General features: G+C 43.4%; 1 protein-coding gene across 1 annotated transcript in view; it reads right to left on the bottom strand.

Moving 5' to 3' along the window:
* Window positions 1-336: 336 nt before the first annotated feature.
* The window catches only part of ZMAT4 (zinc finger matrin-type 4), a 390,826-nt gene continuing 371,944 nt past the window's right edge, over window positions 337-19,218 (bottom strand). Inside the window, exon 7 of the mRNA XM_006141679.3 lies at window positions 337-2,446. Coding sequence (XP_006141741.1) covers window positions 2,431-2,446 — 16 coding nt within the window. The 3' untranslated portion in view covers window positions 337-2,430. The remainder of the gene's footprint in view (window positions 2,447-19,218) is intronic.

Below are 19,218 nucleotides of genomic sequence, written 5' to 3'. Positions count from 1 at the left end.
TGGTGTGTTATGTCAATTTTGAAGTGCTTTTTTCCCCTCATTGCAGCAAAATTTCAAATAGGAAGCACTTGCTTAGTCCAGACAATATATTACCATAAGCACTCTAGAATGGTCAAAGTACTTTAAGTATTGATAATTTGGATGTTTTCACTTTTCAAATAAACAGTGTTCTCCCTCTTGTTCCTGAGTTGAGATTTTACAGCAAATCTCGACTCTCCCTGAATATCTGCTGTAATTAAGGGGCATCACCATGACCATCCCAGTGACTGAGCCATAGGACAGGGACTCTGCCAGGCCTCTCTGGGTCTCTTCCTTCTCCAGGGATCATTTGTAATCCTTTTTTTTTTTTTACATCCGCCTCCCATCCACTCAGAACCAAGTTAGAACGTTAGCTCTGAATTCTTAATTAAACAAACTTAACCATACCAAACCAAACAAGAATGAACGATAAACAGCTAGCTAGCTTCCCAATTAGGGATGTGTCCATTCAAGAATTCCCAAAATACAAACCACATTCATGACCCTTTCTTACATAAGTCTGGATCCTGCTGCACAGGCACACTTAAAGAAAGGAATCTGAAAACAGACGAAGACCTCTGACAACGTATTCACTTTCACTGGCCAGTGGCCAAGGACCAATAGAATCTAGATGAGAAATGCTGAACTAATCTGGTTATTACATCTGGAAGCATATCTATAAAGGTTTGGCTTAGCCTCTCTGCAAAGCAAAAGAAACCTATGTTCATAGGCATTTCTATATTAGGTTATTAAACAAACACACACATAACACTTCAGGCCATGAGCTCACTCACTAAATACAAACAGAAACATTTTTTAAAACTCAGACAATGCTTATTTTACAGCAGAATGAAGAAATAAAGCCTATTTTACACAAAGAAAAGCCATCACGAAGTTTGTAGCTCTGTTGTGTGCTTTCCAAAACTGCAAAACAGAGAGTTTCCCATCCAACCCTCCTTCCTTCCCACAGGGAGCATGTGTCTGGGTTGGCTGCTTCTCTCTGCAGGCACTGAAACTGGCAGCCCTGGTCCCTCCTGAGTGGTCCCTCCTCAAGGGAATGGTGCCAAGTTTCAAGCCCAGGAAAACAGGCACCTGAATAACAACGCTGTGCATATCTGTGTCATTTTGTTTATTGCTCTCTGAGTGGTAACCACCTCAGCTCTCCGTGGAAAACAATGGATGTCCAGAAATCCCAACACCAGGAGACCAACTGCCCGTGGCCACCAAGTACTAAAGGCAGCCCAGCCAGATCCAGCGGCCGCACTGACGCATCACTAAGCAGAAGCTCAATGCTCAGTTTTGTGGCCATTCCCAAGACCCTCCTGTCGCCATGGAGAAAAATTAAACCTAGAGGAAGCACTTTATGGTTGCTCGCAAAGACATCCCCCATCAGAGAGTGACAGTCTTCAGTCTGTCAAACTGTCCAGTGATGTTCTTTCCAGGGGGAGTGAATCTTGGTTCAGCAATAAGACTCCAATGAGAAACAGAAGAAGGGGGGAACTCCACCTTACCCAAGGCTGCCATTTCTTCAGAGTTTCTCTACGTCTTTCCAAATCATCAGTATCCCTTACTGACCCCCATTATTCAGCTCACTTCATAAGCAGTCTTTACTTATTTCCCTCTTATTCTGGGCTTTATCATTCTTCCGGATGCCTCCCGGGCACATTTCACCAAGGTCAGCTGCCGTGAAGACGTGTTTTGCCTAAGAGCATCATCATGCAGGCAAACTAATTCTTTTCCTAAGCTATTTTTTGGCAGCTTGCAAAGAGGACTTGGCTTAACCTTGAGAAACGGTTCTTTGAGTGATCAGGAACAAAGGATGAGGATTCTTCCTTTATTTACGCTTTCCCTCTCATTGTTCCGACGGTCAACCTGGCTCCTGTGTTGGCAGGTGAACGAGAAGGACTGGTGTTTGTCTGATATAAATCTTCTACTAACAGTGATGTGTTCGAGTTCCTGCAGGTAGTCCCCAACTATGTCCAATGGAATGAAAAAAATCATGTTTATTTTTGGATAGACGTGGTTTACATCACAATCATTGAAGATTTAATAGAACAGCTGTATTCTGAGGAAATCTAGAATATGTTAGAAATTGAAATATTTCCACTGTCTTTAACTTTGAATCATGTTCTGACTGTTTGCTACAGGATTAGGATTTCAAACATGTGCTAAATGGTATCAGGAAAGAATAAAAATATCCTTTCAGATATCATAACTTAACCACCAACTTTAAAAAAAAAGAAAGAAAAAGAAACCTCATTCACTTTCCAAAATCAAGAGTTAGGTGAATCTGTGAATCCTCCTAAGAAATGTTCATTGTTCAAGAAAGAATCCTCCTCTGGTGGTGGTTAGGCAATTCTCCACAACAGAGAAAGGCTGACATGTTTTCATATGTCTTGATTGATGCTTTCACTACTTATTCTTCAGGCTGTAAGGCAGAAGAGAACAGAGTTTTACCTTCTTTCATAATTACATACTCCAACACACATGTGCACACTCGACCCTCTCTCTCTTTCCCTCCCTACCCCACATCACTTTATCAAATTCAAATAACACAGAATCCATAAGGTGAATCTTCAGGTTCTAAATAACCCGAGTCTACAATGACTCAATTACCAATAGCATTTCCATCCAAGTAGAAGGAAACTGATACTTCTATACAGTCAATCCAGATACCAAACTCATTTTGAATGTTCTTAAAACAAGGATGATAAATTGGTGCACGCTGCATCATGCAGTGTGCAGTATAACTACACGCAGAACCCCTCTTCTTGAGAGTGGAGAACAATCTGTAACATTCAGGTTTCAAATGAACAGAAGCCTCCTCTGTTCTTTCAGAACTTTTTGTTGGATAAATAGGAAAAAATGTTTCTGGCTTTACTCTGAAAAAGTACTGATTTAAATCAAATTGAATTAATTTTAAAGAGTTTTCCATTTTTTTTTTAAAAGAGATTATTGCTATAGAGCAAATGAACTCACCAGAGAGACAGAAAGTGAGAAATCACCCCCCAGGGTGGATGACCATGCCGCAATCCCTTCTCTTCCATTCTTCTCTTGGGATTTTGGGCGCACACACATGCAAACGTGCCTGGTGTGGGTTTTAATTTGTTGGGTCCAGATCTTTTTATTTTTATTTATTATTATCATAATCTTGTTTATATTACATTGAATCACATATACCTTTACAGTGTATTACATTTCTTTTTCCAGAAGGAATACCTTGCATATTAGTCAAGACAAAGACATTACTATCCACATCATTGTCATCAAATTGCTTTTCATTATTTTGGGGGGTCCAGATCTTGAACAGCGGTCAACTACATGGGAGTCCAGCAATGTAACTGTTACGCCATCTGCTTCCTTCTACATACATGGAAATGTTATTGGTAATTGAGTCATTTTTTTTTTCTTTTTGGCAAGATGATGCTACCATTTATTGCCTGCCTACTGTGTGGTAAGAATTTCACAGTAAGGGACCAATGCTGTAGGGCCGTGGTTAAGAATTTCCCATTTACTCTACACTGTAACTGAATCCCCAAAACCACCTTTAATGACTGGATGCCATTATCTATCCTCTCCCCCCCATTTTAAGGGTGAGAACACTGAGGCTTAAGTTGTCTGCGTTAATGGCACCAGATCCTACAGCTGATAAGGGCAGAAACTGAATCCTGGGAAGGACTAGAACCAGGAGGCAAACAGGCTTGTCAATATTATGTGCAAAGGCTTTTTTTCATGCTATTGAAGACATATTCTAGTTGAAACCAGGCTGCCAAAATGAACCCCTCTTCTTGAGAGTGGAGAACAATCTGTAACATTCAGGTTTCAAATGAACAGAAGCCTCCTCTGTTCTTTCAGAACTTTTTGTTGGATAAATAGGAAAAAATGTTTCTGGCTTTACTCTGAAAAAGTACTGATTTAAATCAAATTGAATTAATTTTAAAGAGTTTTCCATTTTTTTTTTAAAAGAGATTATTGCTATAGAGCAAATGAACTCACCAGAGAGACAGAAAGTGAGAAATCACCCCCCAGGGTGGATGACCATGCCGCAATCCCTTCTCTTCCATTCTTCTCTTGGGATTTTGGGCGCACACACATGCAAACGTGCCTGGTGTGGGTTTTAATTTGTTGGGTCCAGATCTTTTTATTTTTATTTATTATTATCATAATCTTGTTTATATTACATTGAATCACATATACCTTTACAGTGTATTACATTTCTTTTTCCAGAAGGAATACCTTGCATATTAGTCAAGACAAAGACATTACTATCCACATCATTGTCATCAAATTGCTTTTCATTATTTTGGGGGGTCCAGATCTTGAACAGCGGTCAACTACATGGGAGTCCAGCAATGTAACTGTTACGCCATCTGCTTCCTTCTACATACATGGAAATGTTATTGGTAATTGAGTCATTTTTTTTTTCTTTTTGGCAAGATGATGCTACCATTTATTGCCTGCCTACTGTGTGGTAAGAATTTCACAGTAAGGGACCAATGCTGTAGGGCCGTGGTTAAGAATTTCCCATTTACTCTACACTGTAACTGAATCCCCAAAACCACCTTTAATGACTGGATGCCATTATCTATCCTCTCCCCCCCATTTTAAGGGTGAGAACACTGAGGCTTAAGTTGTCTGCGTTAATGGCACCAGATCCTACAGCTGATAAGGGCAGAAACTGAATCCTGGGAAGGACTAGAACCAGGAGGCAAACAGGCTTGTCAATATTATGTGCAAAGGCTTTTTTTCATGCTATTGAAGACATATTCTAGTTGAAACCAGGCTGCCAAAATATTGGGTTGTTGGAAAAGTCATGATGTGTCTATGTTTCTCTATGCAACAACGCATCATGACTTTTCAGATGGCCCAGTAGTATCTTCTGGTAGTTGACTGTTAATCCTAAAGCTATATTTTAGGGAGGAGGATAGCAAAAGGGCTGCGGAAGTTTTGAATCCTTTGCATAGATTTCCCCATCCCTCGTTGATAAGATCCACATGTCTTAATGGCAATTTGGCCAATGAAAATGCAAAAGCTTCAAAGGAAAATGCTATCACTCACCTAGAAAATACATAGCATATGTCAAAATTTCATTTTCCAAGAACGGTGCAATCATACAACATTTTTAGGATATGAAAAAGAATTTGAATGTTGTTGGTATAACGCAGACCAAAAGAAAACATAGACTATATTTATTTGGAAAAAAGGAAAGCTTTGAAATTTTGCCTTGGAATGACCCTGGTAACCACAGCCACTTCTTACTAACTGTTATAAAAAGAAAAATCTTGTTTAAAAAAATCTCATATTCAGTTTTCACCATTATCCAGTCATGACTTAAGGAAAATCTGCAGTTGCTGTCATCTTCATAAATTAGTGTGACATTAAGGTTGAAAGTTCTCCCCAAGCAAACAAGTATAATTTCATTTTCATAAACTGCTAAAATGAACACTTTTCAAATTAAAATGAGTTTGAAGTTCAGCATGCCCATCTAATAGTAAGAACACTAAATATTTCTGTAGCTGAGCAGTCTTCAGTTATGATTAAATCGTTAGAGGAAACCAGATAAGTGTTTTGAGGGGTTTTTTTTAACTTATAGTAAAAGTGGTATATTAAGAACTTAATTCCATAACGAGGAAAAATATCATACTCTTCCTTTTTATAGTCAGCATAATTTTTCAGATCCTTTCTGAACACACAGAAGTAATGACAAATGAAAATGTCTTTCAATTCCATATAGCTTTTATAATTATTCATCCATTACTGTTATTATTGCTGGAAAGGCATCTTCCCATTTTAGTCAGCATTCCATTTGATAAAAAAGAACATGGAAAATTTCACTGCTATTAATAAGTATGCAGTCACCCAATCCCAGAAGAAAATTCTTTTTCATCTGAGAGATAAGCTGCATAATTCATGTATTTTCAGAAATTTCTTTAAATAGAAAATTGAAGAAAGGCATAGGGAAAAAAGAATTCATTACATAGTTTCCATTTGTGGTAAGGACAGTCTTTGTTCTCAGTCTTAAATTCCATTCAATTTGATAAGACAATTTCAGTATCATCCTATACATACCAATCACACTCATATAGCTCACTTGACTTTTTAATTTTACCTTTTTATTTGCCAAAAGTACATGTGCTCACCAGAGAGAGAGAAATTCACCCCCAATGGTGCATGGTCACGAATGATTCCTTGTCCTCCATTTCTCCATCCTGTTGGAATTTGGGGCATGTGTCCAGCATACTTTCCAAGGTGTGAGGATTGAGATTCAAATTGCAGCCCGTTCCCTTAATCACTAGGCTATGTGGCTAGTCCCAGTTCACCTTATTTTGTGACATGGATTACCATGACAACATGGCCTCCATTTCACATTTCTTACCTTTATAAACTCAAGTAATTAGATATTAATAGAGACTTCTCATGGGATCTTGGAATGCAGTTAAAAATTTTAGAATAGCTTGAAATGGCACCTTCCATAAAGAGAAGTTCCCAGTTCAGAGAACTATGGGGTGACATCTGATTTCTGTGACCTCCAGCCCATACCAGAGCTCCCACTGTACAGGGGATGTGATGGCTTTCCAGGACAAATCAGGCAGGAATTTTGTCTCAGCACCGGGGAAGTACAGAAAGTTTCTCCTCTGTCCTCTGTTCCCTGTCTTCCCCATTCCAGGCTGGAAGGTCATGAAGATGGGATGCTGAGACTTGCATAGAAGATAGAGTTTTAATACAGACAAGGAATCATGGCCTCCCCCATTGAAAAGGGCCAGCGATGCAGACAACCTGCCTGAGATATTACTGAGATGGGGAAAAGAGGTGGGGAAAGCACTTGGACCAAGTGTGTTTGGCAGTGATGGCTAGAGACAAATCTAGTAACTTACTGATCCCATGCTGAATTTGAGCTGTTCCATAAACCAGCTAAAAACAGGAGAGAACGCCCTTAACCATGATCAAGCCTAGTCTCTAGCAGACAGGTTGTAAAAATTAAACACTGTAAAGAGTTAGTTTCCAGTGGAAATCTATGTTTACAATGACATGAAAAATGCAGTCATTGGCCTTGGCTTACATGAAATGATATGGCTGGATTATGTTAGATGTGGAATCACGTTTGGGCATTTCCCACAGACATGTTGCTAAATGGTCGTGACTCTGACCTTGATCAACCTACTGCCTGTGATATGAATGACACCCAAGAACTTAACACCTTTACTCACTTTATGAAGACAGTACAATGATGATTCAAATTTAATTGTATTTCCCAAACTAGACATCTCCAAATTCCTATTCTTTCTTTTCCTATATTCCCTAGCATGGCAACTTAGTATTAAGGACAGAAATACAATGTTTTCTCAGACTGGTTCTTTTTTCTGCCTCAGTTCATAGCCAATCAATCACAAGTCTGGTTGCCTTATACGTCCCTCTTACAGGTGTCATTTTCTTTGCAGGCCCTGCCTGTGCCCTCTTCCAGGCCCCGGACACTGCATCCATCTTTAATCTGACATCATTGCAACCACCTCTGCTACTTGATCTCCCAGGTACTTGGAGGCTGCTCTGGCTTCCCAGCTGATCCCCCAGCCTCTACATAACACAGAGGCCACTGGTGGTGTGACTGCTGCCTTCTCCAGTCCCATCTTTTTGGCAGTTCCCCTCATGATTATTGTAAGGCTCCATGATTACAGAGAATTACCTGTAGCCGCCGAGCTGGCCACTTGCTCACATGCTGCTAAAATTGCACAGGCTGTTCCTTCTGCTGGGAACTCGTCCCCCCTCTCCCCTACCAGCCCTTTACTTGCCCAGTTTCTCACTCCCTTTTTGATGGAAGCATGCATCCTCCAGAAAGCCCTCACCAGGAAATGGGATTTGGGAGTGGAGAACACAAACTTAAAATACCTGAGCTACAGGAGATGATTAGCAAACTATGCTTAAGACAAGAGGTGTCACCTGTTTGCTCCTGAGAAGGGTGAATGGCAGAGGAATGAACAAGTTCCGGGAAGAAAAGGGAGATGAGAAAGATGATGTGGGTTATGGGAATGAGGCAGAGAGAGAATGGAACCAAGGACCGGTTCTGTGTGTGCTGCCATCACTGTATGATTCCCAAATCTTCAATACAACTGTCTAGACAAATAAAACACTGTAAGGTGTTACTTTTCAAAGGAAATCTATGTAGTCTGATGGACAAGGGAGTGAAGAGGAAGAAAAACTCAAATTTTTAGTGGAAGAAAGACCATAACACATTGAAAGTTAAAAATTCAGGCCGGGGTTCAGAGCCTTGCAGGTTATTGACTCTGGTGGGTAGTCCTATGCCAGTTCAAGATGACTGAGTGTGGGATGGGTGGGGTTCAGTTGACATCTCTGACATCTGATAATTGCAAGACTAATTTATCCATACCCTTTTCAGGAAAACAAATCTCATATGCTTAGAACTCATGGAAAAAAAGAAATAATTTAAGAAAATTCAAGCTGACTCAGAGAAAAATTAGGTATTATGAACAATTAAACTGTGAACATTCAAAAGTAAAGAATATTTAACATGAATGCAGCTCTATTATTTTCTAATACGCATAGACTAGTGAAATTGACAGGAGTGATTTGTAATTAACTTTCTAAAACTCCTAAGAAAACAAGCCTCCTCCACCTCCATAGAATTTGCATTGTTTATATGCAAATGGAAGCTCCTGATGTGCTTCAGAACAGTTTATTCCCTTAAGAAAGCAAACATTCGCTTCATAATCTTGTTTACACTATTCATTTGCTTTGCAAAACATTTTTCATAAAATCACAAAGTAATGAAATGTTAGAGCCAGAAGGGACCCCAGAGACCAGGCAAGAAGTCCAAGGTCTTCATCTCAGCAGATGAGAAAACTCAATGGAGCCCCTAAGGCACACAGACTCCCCATTCCTGAAGCCTGCACCCGCACACTCCTATACTGGGCGAATCCAAGCCTCCAACTGTGGAGGTTCCAGCCACAGCTGAGGCAGACGCACACATGACAAGAAACACACAAGGTGCCAGGCTTTGAGCACCATCAGAACACATCATTCCCCTAAACCAAGTGAGAGCCCAGCACCTTTTTCCATACGTGTACAAAATGGGAAGGCTGGTTTGTTTCTAAGCCTCAGATCCTGCATCCTCTCCCAAACTTTCCTGCCTCCCACCACCCTCCTCCTTTCCAGCTAGGTGCTCATCCTAAATGACATCCTTACAGTATCAGTAACCAGGTCATCCTGCAATCTTGTGTTTCCTGTCTGCACCCCCTTCCAAGAAACTGGAGTCTGTGTTCCCATCCTTAAATAAACACATGAGGAAAACCAATGGACACCCTGGGAAGAAGCCTAGCGAAGCCCAGAGCCTCGCATTTCTCACTTGCTGTCCTATCTTGGGCAAGTCCAGTCACATCTTGAATCTGCAAATAAAAAGAACGATGAACTCAAAGCATTCTTATTTTCTTCTACTCTTCTTCTTAGGGATTCAAAAGGCTTGAGCTAGAAAGTTAGAAATCTGTTTTAAATTCCCACATCAGTTGTTACTAATTGGATGCTAATTACACTGTTATTAACTTTAGTTCACCTCAGCTTATCCATTTATAAAACAGAGATACTAATATCTTTCAAACAGAACTATCACATGGATTAAATGAGACAATGAAAATGAATAACCACAATAACAACTAAAAATATAGAGATGCTTGTTTCCTGTACAGAGATGGAATGTATAAAATAAACTGAAATAGAAAGATAAAAAAGGAATTTTGAAAAATGAAAAAAAGAAATATTGCATCATCAGAAAAGTCATGATGATTTTTACACAGAAAAGTGCATCATGACTTTTCCGACGACCCAATATTTCTCACACAGCCTTTGAGTAACAATGTGTGGCCATTCCCCCACTTCTTTAGGTGGATGTCCTAAATCCCTGGAATTTTCCAATAGTATCTTTCTTACAAGTTGGGGCCTGGTCATGTATGCCAACATGCTAATGAAGTGACCCATGGTGAGCGCAGAGGCTAGCCGTGCTGGAGAGGCCAATTGTGATGAGACAGTTGAGGCTGAATGGTACTAGCCCAATCTTTAGAGAGGAGAGGGGCTGCAGACTGGCTCAGTTCCCTCGCCAGTGACCCAATCGATCATACCTAAGTAAAGAAACCACAGCAATCACTCTGGACACAGGTCCAGTTGAGCTTCCTGGCTGGTGAATGCTGATGTGCTGGGAAGGTAGCAAGGCCTGACCTCACAGACAGAGGGCACATAAGTGCCACATTCATAGAGCACAGACCTTGCCCTCTGTGTCTTGTCACTGGCTGGTCCTGATTTCATTTATTATAAAACTCTAATCACAAGTCTAGCTCTTTTCTGAGTTTTACCATTCCTTCTTGTAACTGATTAAACCTGTGGGAGACCCCGAATTCATAGCCACGTGGTAAGAAGTACATGCAGCTCTTGCTCAAACGGTTCAGTACGTCCAAGCTTAGGAAGTAGGTCCATGGGAAACGCCAGAACTGTTGATGTACTGTCTCCCTGTCCTTCAGCTCACATGCAGACTTCTTGGGGTACCTGTTTTCTGGCCATCTGGAGGCCAACAATGCCAACTGGTTCCTGGTGTAGTATGCCTAGGTCAGAAATCAGGGAAAGTTATCCCCCAAAGCTGGCCTCCAGGCAGAGTAGCTGAAGCACAGAAAGAGTTGGTAGAATCATGTTTTGTTAGGGTGGGAGGCTGGTGGGACAGTCAGAGGGAGAAGAAGGACTGGGAACGGAAAGGGTAAGATCTGCAAAGCAGTATCATGTGGGTTAGATTACTGAGAAGAGGACTGAGAAATACGGTGAAGGGAAGCAGCCCTCTTGCAGAGGGGAGATGCCAGGCTGGGATGGAGACAAAGAGGGGAGGAAGCTGATGGAGGGGGTGGGGACTCTGCACTGACCCATGGGCACTGAGGGGCCAGGAAGGATTCTGGTGCGTGGGCTGGCTTGAGATGAGATATTGCGACTTTTACAACAAACTATTTGACAATAATTATAGCACCATTAAAACCTCAAAACATTATGTGCTAGAGCGAATGAATTCGGAAAGAGCATCAGATCAGGGTCTACACCTAGACGTGCCACTTCGCATCGCACACGTCATGTCTTCTATCCAAGCCACGGTTTCCCCATCTAATCAGTCAATCAACCGAGTCCTTCTCTAGGTCCCTGGCATACTGAAACCCTACGTCCCAGCCAAGGTCACTGCAGCAGGGACAGACTCAGCCCCTTGCACTGTTCAATTCTAATTTCTGCAGCTTTCTGTCAGTCCATCTAAATTACTACGACCTCCAACAAGACGAATCCACAGAGACAGAGAATCCTCCTTTTGTCCCTCGAGCTCAGAGTTTACGTGCTACCCAGCGATGATGACACGACAGCCAAACTCCTCAACGGAGGTCCACGTCCGCTCCTGAAAGCTTCAGCACATTTTGCAAGCAGGGCCAAACTAGCGCATAAAGCACTGACAGGCCACAGGAGAGGCTAGAGAAGGCCCCATGTGCTCACGGACAGTCCCTAAGAGACGTAGTGTGGTGTGGTGTGGCTCCACCAGGCATCTAGGGGTGGGGGGACCGAGACAAACCGAAACACACGCTACTTAGGAGAGTAATGCCTGCACTGTCCAGGGAGGCAAACTCTGCACTGTGGAAACAATTCAGCCCCGTCTTGGAATCACCTTAGTAAAAATCTGCCACGATTCCCTACTCCAGACAACTCTAGCTTCCGAATGATCTCAGCGGGCCATGCCTGATCAGGTGGAGGACGCTGCTGGGGAAGCTGGGCCCGGGTGCCACTTCACACCAGCTGTGTGGTGTAGTCACCTGTTTGAGCCTCAGTGACTTAATCTCTACACTGGGGATAAGACCTCTGCTGCATAGGACTTTGGTGAAGAACAAAGAAGTTAATGGAAGCCCTATGTACATGGTAAAATTATTCAGGTGGAAATCAACTTTAAAGAATATTTTGTAAAGTTCGTTTATTTATTTATTTTTTGAGAGTTTTCTTTTGTTATAGGGTGCATGTGCTCGCCAGAAAGACAGAGACAGACAGAGAGACAGAAAGAGAGAAATAATCCTGAGGAGACGGCCACGCCACAATCCCTTCTCCTCCATTCTGCTCTTGGGATCTTGGGCACACACGCACGCGCACCCAGCGTGGGTTTAAGCCACTGGGTCCGAGACTCAAACGCAGTCGACTACATGGGACTCGTGACATAGCCATTACACAAATGGCTGGTCCCAAGTTTGTTAATTTTTTACGTGAGAGAGAAAGATACACAGAGACAGACAGGCAGGCACCCCAAACAAGGTCTTCATGTGGCGACCCACTCCCCATCCCATCAGGCCCAATCACAAGCACGCACAAGCAGTCTGTATATTTAGGGAGGCCCTAAGATGCGAACCCAGGACCCTTCCTATATGGGTCCAGCTGCATTAACACTGTGCTACTACCCAGTCTCTAGAACTATAATTTTATATCGTAATATGACTTTGATACTCTTTAAAGATTATACATCTTAATTAAGATAAGGTAATGAGTGAACATATTAGCCAACTAAATCATTATCAAGAGATTTGCTTGTCTGATGACTGTCTACCACCACAGACTTCCTAGTGTCCAAGGAATGGAAGCTAACATATCTGAGCTATTGAAAAGATGACATTTGCTGCAGGAGACACTGGAATGTGTGGCTTACGCAGTCAGAAACTGCAAGGGCCAAGGAAGCCAGTGGTGGAGCCAAAGGGGAGGCAGGGCAGGGAGGTGCTCTGGGCTATTCAAGCACACTTTCTCCCTCACGACTCTGCCCGGACCGGCATTCATGAACTTCGGACATGGCCTACCCAAAATAAAAGTGATTAGCCCCATTAAAAAGACGGGAAAATGAGCTGGCTGGGGAGATTTTCAAGCAAAGTATTAGAAGTGCCATCTGTCTTTGTCACGTTCTTATGATAAACTAAAAGAGTAATAAATAGAAAAACTGAAATAAAAGGAACCATGACTTGATGATTTTGAAAAATCTTAGCCTCTCCAGATATCAAAAGATACTAAAATTCAGAAGAGTCTTCCTAGGACTTCCCGGAAAACATGGTCTAAGGATACAGCCAAGGATAAGGCCACGTAACCCTTGGTAAGACTTCAGAACGTTGGGGGGATAGAGTGGTACCCATCTCACAAAGGGCCTTCTGGAGAGACTGAGGTTTTCCTCGCAGGCTGTCAAAGCTGTGCCTCATGGCTTGTCTCACTGGAGCAGAGGGCCATTAGGAGGACACGGGCATCGCCTCTCGGCCTTCTCAGCAGGACCCGAAGGTAGAGAGGACCTTTCCTGGGTGTCACTTTTCTCTAGTATGGCAAACCCAAATAAGAATCACAGAAATTCCAGAGTTTATTTTGTTTTTTGAGGTTTTCTGTTGTTGTTGTTTTGTTTTTGTTTGTGTGTGTGTGCATGTGTTTGGAGAGGTTTATGCTATAGGGCGCATGTACTCGCCAGAAAGAGAGAGAGAGACAGAGAGAAAGTGAGAAATCATCCCCCAGGGGAGATGACCATACCACAATCCCTTCTCCTCCATTCTCTTCTCCTGATCTTGGTCACTCACGCACACATGCCTGGCATGAGTTTCAGACACCAGGTCCAGGACTCGAATCAACTATGTGGGAGTCCAGTGACATAGCCATTATGCCAACTCCTGGTCCCGTCCCCACAGAGGTTTTAAGAAAGTCCATCAGCAGAAACACTGTCACGTTCTATCCAAAGTAGCACGGACAGGCCACAGGAGAGGCTAGAGAAGGCCCCATGTGCTCACGGACAGTCCCTAAGAGACGTAGTGTGGTGTGGTGTGGCTCCACCAGGCATCTAGGGGTGGGGGGACCGAGACAAACCGAAACACACGCTACTTAGGAGAGTAATGCCTGCACTGTCCAGGGAGGCAAACTCTGCACTGTGGAAACAATTCAGCCCCGTCTTGGAATCACCTTAGTAAAAATCTGCCACGATTCCCTACTCCAGACAACTCTAGCTTCCGAATGATCTCAGCGGGCCATGCCTGATCAGGTGGAGGACGCTGCTGGGGAAGCTGGGCCCGGGTGCCACTTCACACCAGCTGTGTGGTGTAGTCACCTGTTTGAGCCTCAGTGACTTAATCTCTACACTGGGGATAAGACCTCTGCTGCATAGGACTTTGGTGAAGAACAAAGAAGTTAATGGAAGCCCTATGTACATGGTAAAATTATTCAGGTGGAAATCAACTTTAAAGAATATTTTGTAAAGTTCGTTTATTTATTTATTTTTTGAGAGTTTTCTTTTGTTATAGGGTGCATGTGCTCGCCAGAAAGACAGAGACAGACAGAGAGACAGAAAGAGAGAAATAATCCTGAGGAGACGGCCACGCCACAATCCCTTCTCCTCCATTCTGCTCTTGGGATCTTGGGCACACACGCACGCGCACCCAGCGTGGGTTTAAGCCACTGGGTCCGAGACTCAAACGCAGTCGACTACATGGGACTCGTGACATAGCCATTACACAAATGGCTGGTCCCAAGTTTGTTAATTTTTTACGTGAGAGAGAAAGATACACAGAGACAGACAGGCAGGCACCCCAAACAAGGTCTTCATGTGGCGACCCACTCCCCATCCCATCAGGCCCAATCACAAGCACGCACAAGCAGTCTGTATATTTAGGGAGGCCCTAAGATGCGAACCCAGGACCCTTCCTATATGGGTCCAGCTGCATTAACACTGTGCTACTACCCAGTCTCTAGAACTATAATTTTATATCGTAATATGACTTTGATACTCTTTAAAGATTATACATCTTAATTAAGATAAGGTAATGAGTGAACATATTAGCCAACTAAATCATTATCAAGAGATTTGCTTGTCTGATGACTGTCTACCACCACAGACTTCCTAGTGTCCAAGGAATGGAAGCTAACATATCTGAGCTATTGAAAAGATGACATTTGCTGCAGGAGACACTGGAATGTGTGGCTTACGCAGTCAGAAACTGCAAGGGCCAAGGAAGCCAGTGGTGGAGCCAAAGGGGAGGCAGGGCAGGGAGGTGCTCTGGGCTATTCAAGCACACTTTCTCCCTCACGACTCTGCCCGGACCGGCATTCATGAACTTCGGACATGGCCTACCCAAAATAAAAGTGATTAGCCCCATTAAAAAGACGGGAAAATGAGCTGGCTGGGGAGATTTTCAAGCAAAGTATTAGAAGTGCCATCTGTCTTTGTCACGTTCTTATGATAAACTAAAAGAGTAATAAATAGAAAAACTGAAATAAAAGGAACCATGACTTGATGATTTTGAAAAATCTTAGCCTCTCCAGATATCAAAAGATACTAAAATTCAGAAGAGTCTTCCTAGGACTTCCCGGAAAACATGGTCTAAGGATACAGCCAAGGATAAGGCCACGTAACCCTTGGTAAGACTTCAGAACGTTGGGGGGATAGAGTGGTACCCATCTCACAAAGGGCCTTCTGGAGAGACTGAGGTTTTCCTCGCAGGCTGTCAAAGCTGTGCCTCATGGCTTGTCTCACTGGAGCAGAGGGCCATTAGGAGGACACGGGCATCGCCTCTCGGCCTTCTCAGCAGGACCCGAAGGTAGAGAGGACCTTTCCTGGGTGTCACTTTTCTCTAGTATGGCAAACCCAAATAAGAATCACAGAAATTCCAGAGTTTATTTTGTTTTTTGAGGTTTTCTGTTGTTGTTGTTTTGTTTTTGTTTGTGTGTGTGTGCATGTGTTTGGAGAGGTTTATGCTATAGGGCGCATGTACTCGCCAGAAAGAGAGAGAGAGACAGAGAGAAAGTGAGAAATCATCCCCCAGGGGAGATGACCATACCACAATCCCTTCTCCTCCATTCTCTTCTCCTGATCTTGGTCACTCACGCACACATGCCTGGCATGAGTTTCAGACACCAGGTCCAGGACTCGAATCAACTATGTGGGAGTCCAGTGACATAGCCATTATGCCAACTCCTGGTCCCGTCCCCACAGAGGTTTTAAGAAAGTCCATCAGCAGAAACACTGTCACGTTCTATCCAAAGTAGCAGAGACAGCACAAAATGAAAAGAGGCCAAGAAGCCCCAGAAATTCTCCTGGCAGGAGGCAGGCCAGCCAAACTGCTCACAAACACGCTCTAGTTTTCCTGAAAAAGAAGGGAGGTCTTGGAGGGTGCACCAGGATAAGCAGCTCCTGGAGTGACTTCCGAGAGCCCCTGCTCCCTGGCATCCAATGCTGGTGCCACCCCTCCCCTTGAGGGGCTGCAGCCACTGACCCGTTTCTATAGACAACAATGAGCGGCCTTGGTGTTTCTGAGGTCAGGACACAGAGGACGATGGTTTCTACCTTGCTCACACACTTTCTCTAGCCCTCTCAGTCGTTTGACCCTTGTGAGCTTATTAGTGTTCCGAGTTTTCCAAGCCCAGAGACGCCTCTGGCCAGAAGCTCGTGAGGAGCAGAGACTCTCATTTCAACACCCACAAGAAATCAAACCCTGCCAGTAACCTCTTGAGTGAGGTTGGAAGCAGATTGACCTAAGTTGAGTACCCTTGATGGGAGCCTAAGACAGACCCAGAATCAGAGAGCCAGGTAAGCCAGGCCAGGCTACATAGGAACTATGAGGTCATAGGTGGTGTTCTTCCAAGCCACTCGGGTTTGTGGTAATTTGTTAAGCAACAATAGTGACAAGTCAATCTGTGTCTCCTCCCCACCCCCCAAAATTTCTATGCTGAAGTCCTAACTCCCAGTACCTCATAATGTAACTTTATTTAGTAAGCGAGTCATTGAAGGTGGTCTTAGTTAAGAGGAGTTTACACTGGAATAGGACGGGCCTCTAAGCCAGTGTGACTGGTGCCCTTATAAGAGGGAAGTTGAACACAGATACGTGGACAAGAGCCTGTGTGGAGGTCGGAGCTGCCCAAGTCAGGGAACACCAGGAACAGGGAGAGACACCCAAACAGCTAACAACTTCGGAGGGAACATGACCTACTGACACCTTAATCTTGGACTTCCAGCTTCCAGGACCATGAGACAATGTATTTCTGTTATCCTGGCCACTCAATGTATGGTATTTTTTAATGGCAGTTCAAACAATTTAGACAGTCTACTGCCTGGGAGGAAAATGTGATTACGGAGTACCAAGCAGGACAAAAGTAACCGAGGGATGATTTGCCCGAATCCAAGTCACCCTAAAAAATGCTGGCAACCCTCACTATATCCTAGCAAAAGTAACATATATATCTATCTCTATTCCAATACGAGCACCATGGCACTGTTGTGATGAGTTGTCACCCCAGTAGGCATGCCCCTGGCATCAGGACCTCGGTCACACATCCCACGGAGGCTAAGTAAAACAAAGCAAAGGAAAAATCCAAGGCACCCAAAAAAGAACAAGAAAGGTCAATTTAAGAAAAACTCATATGTCTCTCACCCCCAAAAGAGATGTGTTATTTTTTTTTTAAAGAAGAACAGGAAATTTACTCCCTTTTGTATAAATTAATTTACAGCACTAGCTGACCTATTTAAAGAAACCACAGCGTGAATCACTTTAACAAGAAAAGAGTCATCTCCTGGTGTCCCTCTTACGTAAGGTTGGGCTCTGTAGAAAAGATCGCCAAGTTTGGCGCTGCATGTGACCAAGCGGCATCCTAGGTGTCAAAGCCATCCATTTTCAAACTCTATAAATATTCGCTTTCAATTAATAGACACAAAGAAATTGATTATGGAAAATGCAGGGCTGAAAAACAGACACTTGATTAAAATTCATGCTGACTTCTCTCATCCCGCGCTGCTGGTCCTGGTGGGAAAGAAAATCCTTTTTTTGTTGACTTTGTTAATACTCAAGAAGAAAGACTGAAGAAATGAATTCCATTCCCGGGTCCTCAGAGGAAAGCACCGATTCCTGAGGCAGCATAATTATCTGCTTTCAGCTGATGACCTTTACTCCCTGGTGACTGTCACAGAAAGGGAAGGGAGAAGGGCTCTCTGAGGCTCCTGTGAGCAGCAAATGCCAGGAAATTGCTCTGCCCTCACCGTTTGCTACCGGAATGTAGGTTACATGCAGCACAGAAAGCTACGGAAATCGGCTCCGCCCTGCCCTGCTTCTGCCAGGCCTTCTGAACAGGCTCAGACACACCCCCTACAGCAGCTGGCCTTAGCAGGGCACAATCTTTTAAAGCATTTAACACACACACGCAAGGAGAAAACCAACTTGGAAAAATATGGAAATGCAATCATGTTAAAGAGTGACATTTCTCAAGGTGCATCGTTTGCGATGTTTTGATTAACTCCCATGTCTGAATGGCAAAGCAGCTTATGTTAATACAGTGAACTCCAATTAGGCATCTGTGCATGCAGCCTAAACGGACCCGGGCTGGCCCCTGGGTGTCCCTGGCTTTCCCACAGTCTGTACATGTGCAATTCAGCCTGGGCATTGGGAAGACGGTTTTCAGAGAATTTATAAGCCCCCTAGGGTTAGCTTACAAAACCCTCACTGCTTCCTTGTAGATGTTTTTTATTTTCCTTTCCTGGCCTCACATGCAGGTTTCTCACCAACTGACTCCTCGAACTAAAATTCAGAGGCTGCAAACTAGCTCCTGCCTGTAAGGAAGCATGTTCATTATACCCAAGTATTTCACTGGCTATTTGGAAATGAAGGAAACCTTAGAACGTTAGAAGGGCCAGGAGCTTGGGGCCAGATGGACCTGGATTTCAATTTAAGCCTTGAAATGTACTAATCATGTGACATGGGAAAATTGCTTCAGCTTTCTCAGCCCAGATCCCTCATCTAAATGGGAAAATTAATATTTGTGCCTCACAAATATTCAGAGTCAGGTACTGTTAGAATATGCTGAGGACACGGCCGACAATCAAAGTGGCATAATTCCATGCTTTATGTTTTAGTAGGGAGGAACAGGCAATGAGTGAAAATAAGAAAGTTATATGGTCTATCAGAAGGCATAAGGACTATAAAGAAAAATAAAGTAGGGAGGGGACATGGAGGGCATGGGAACAGGAATAGCGGTTTTATATAGGGTGGTCAACCAAGGCCTGACTGGGAAGCTGCTACTTGGCAATATGGTATTCAGGGAAGGGATGGGGACCAGCACGTCCACAGGCCTTGAAGAGGGAGCTTGCCCCAGATCTTGAGGTCAGTGTGCTGGGACTGAGGAGAAGACGGTAAGTTAGGA

The sequence above is a fragment of the Tupaia chinensis genome, unplaced genomic scaffold, assembly GCF_000334495.1.
Source record: "Tupaia chinensis unplaced genomic scaffold, TupChi_1.0 Scaffold000061_1, whole genome shotgun sequence".
NCBI lineage: Eukaryota > Metazoa > Chordata > Mammalia > Scandentia > Tupaiidae > Tupaia > Tupaia belangeri.
Note: the sequence above shows the minus strand (reverse complement) of the source record. Positions and strands in the feature narration are given on the sequence as shown.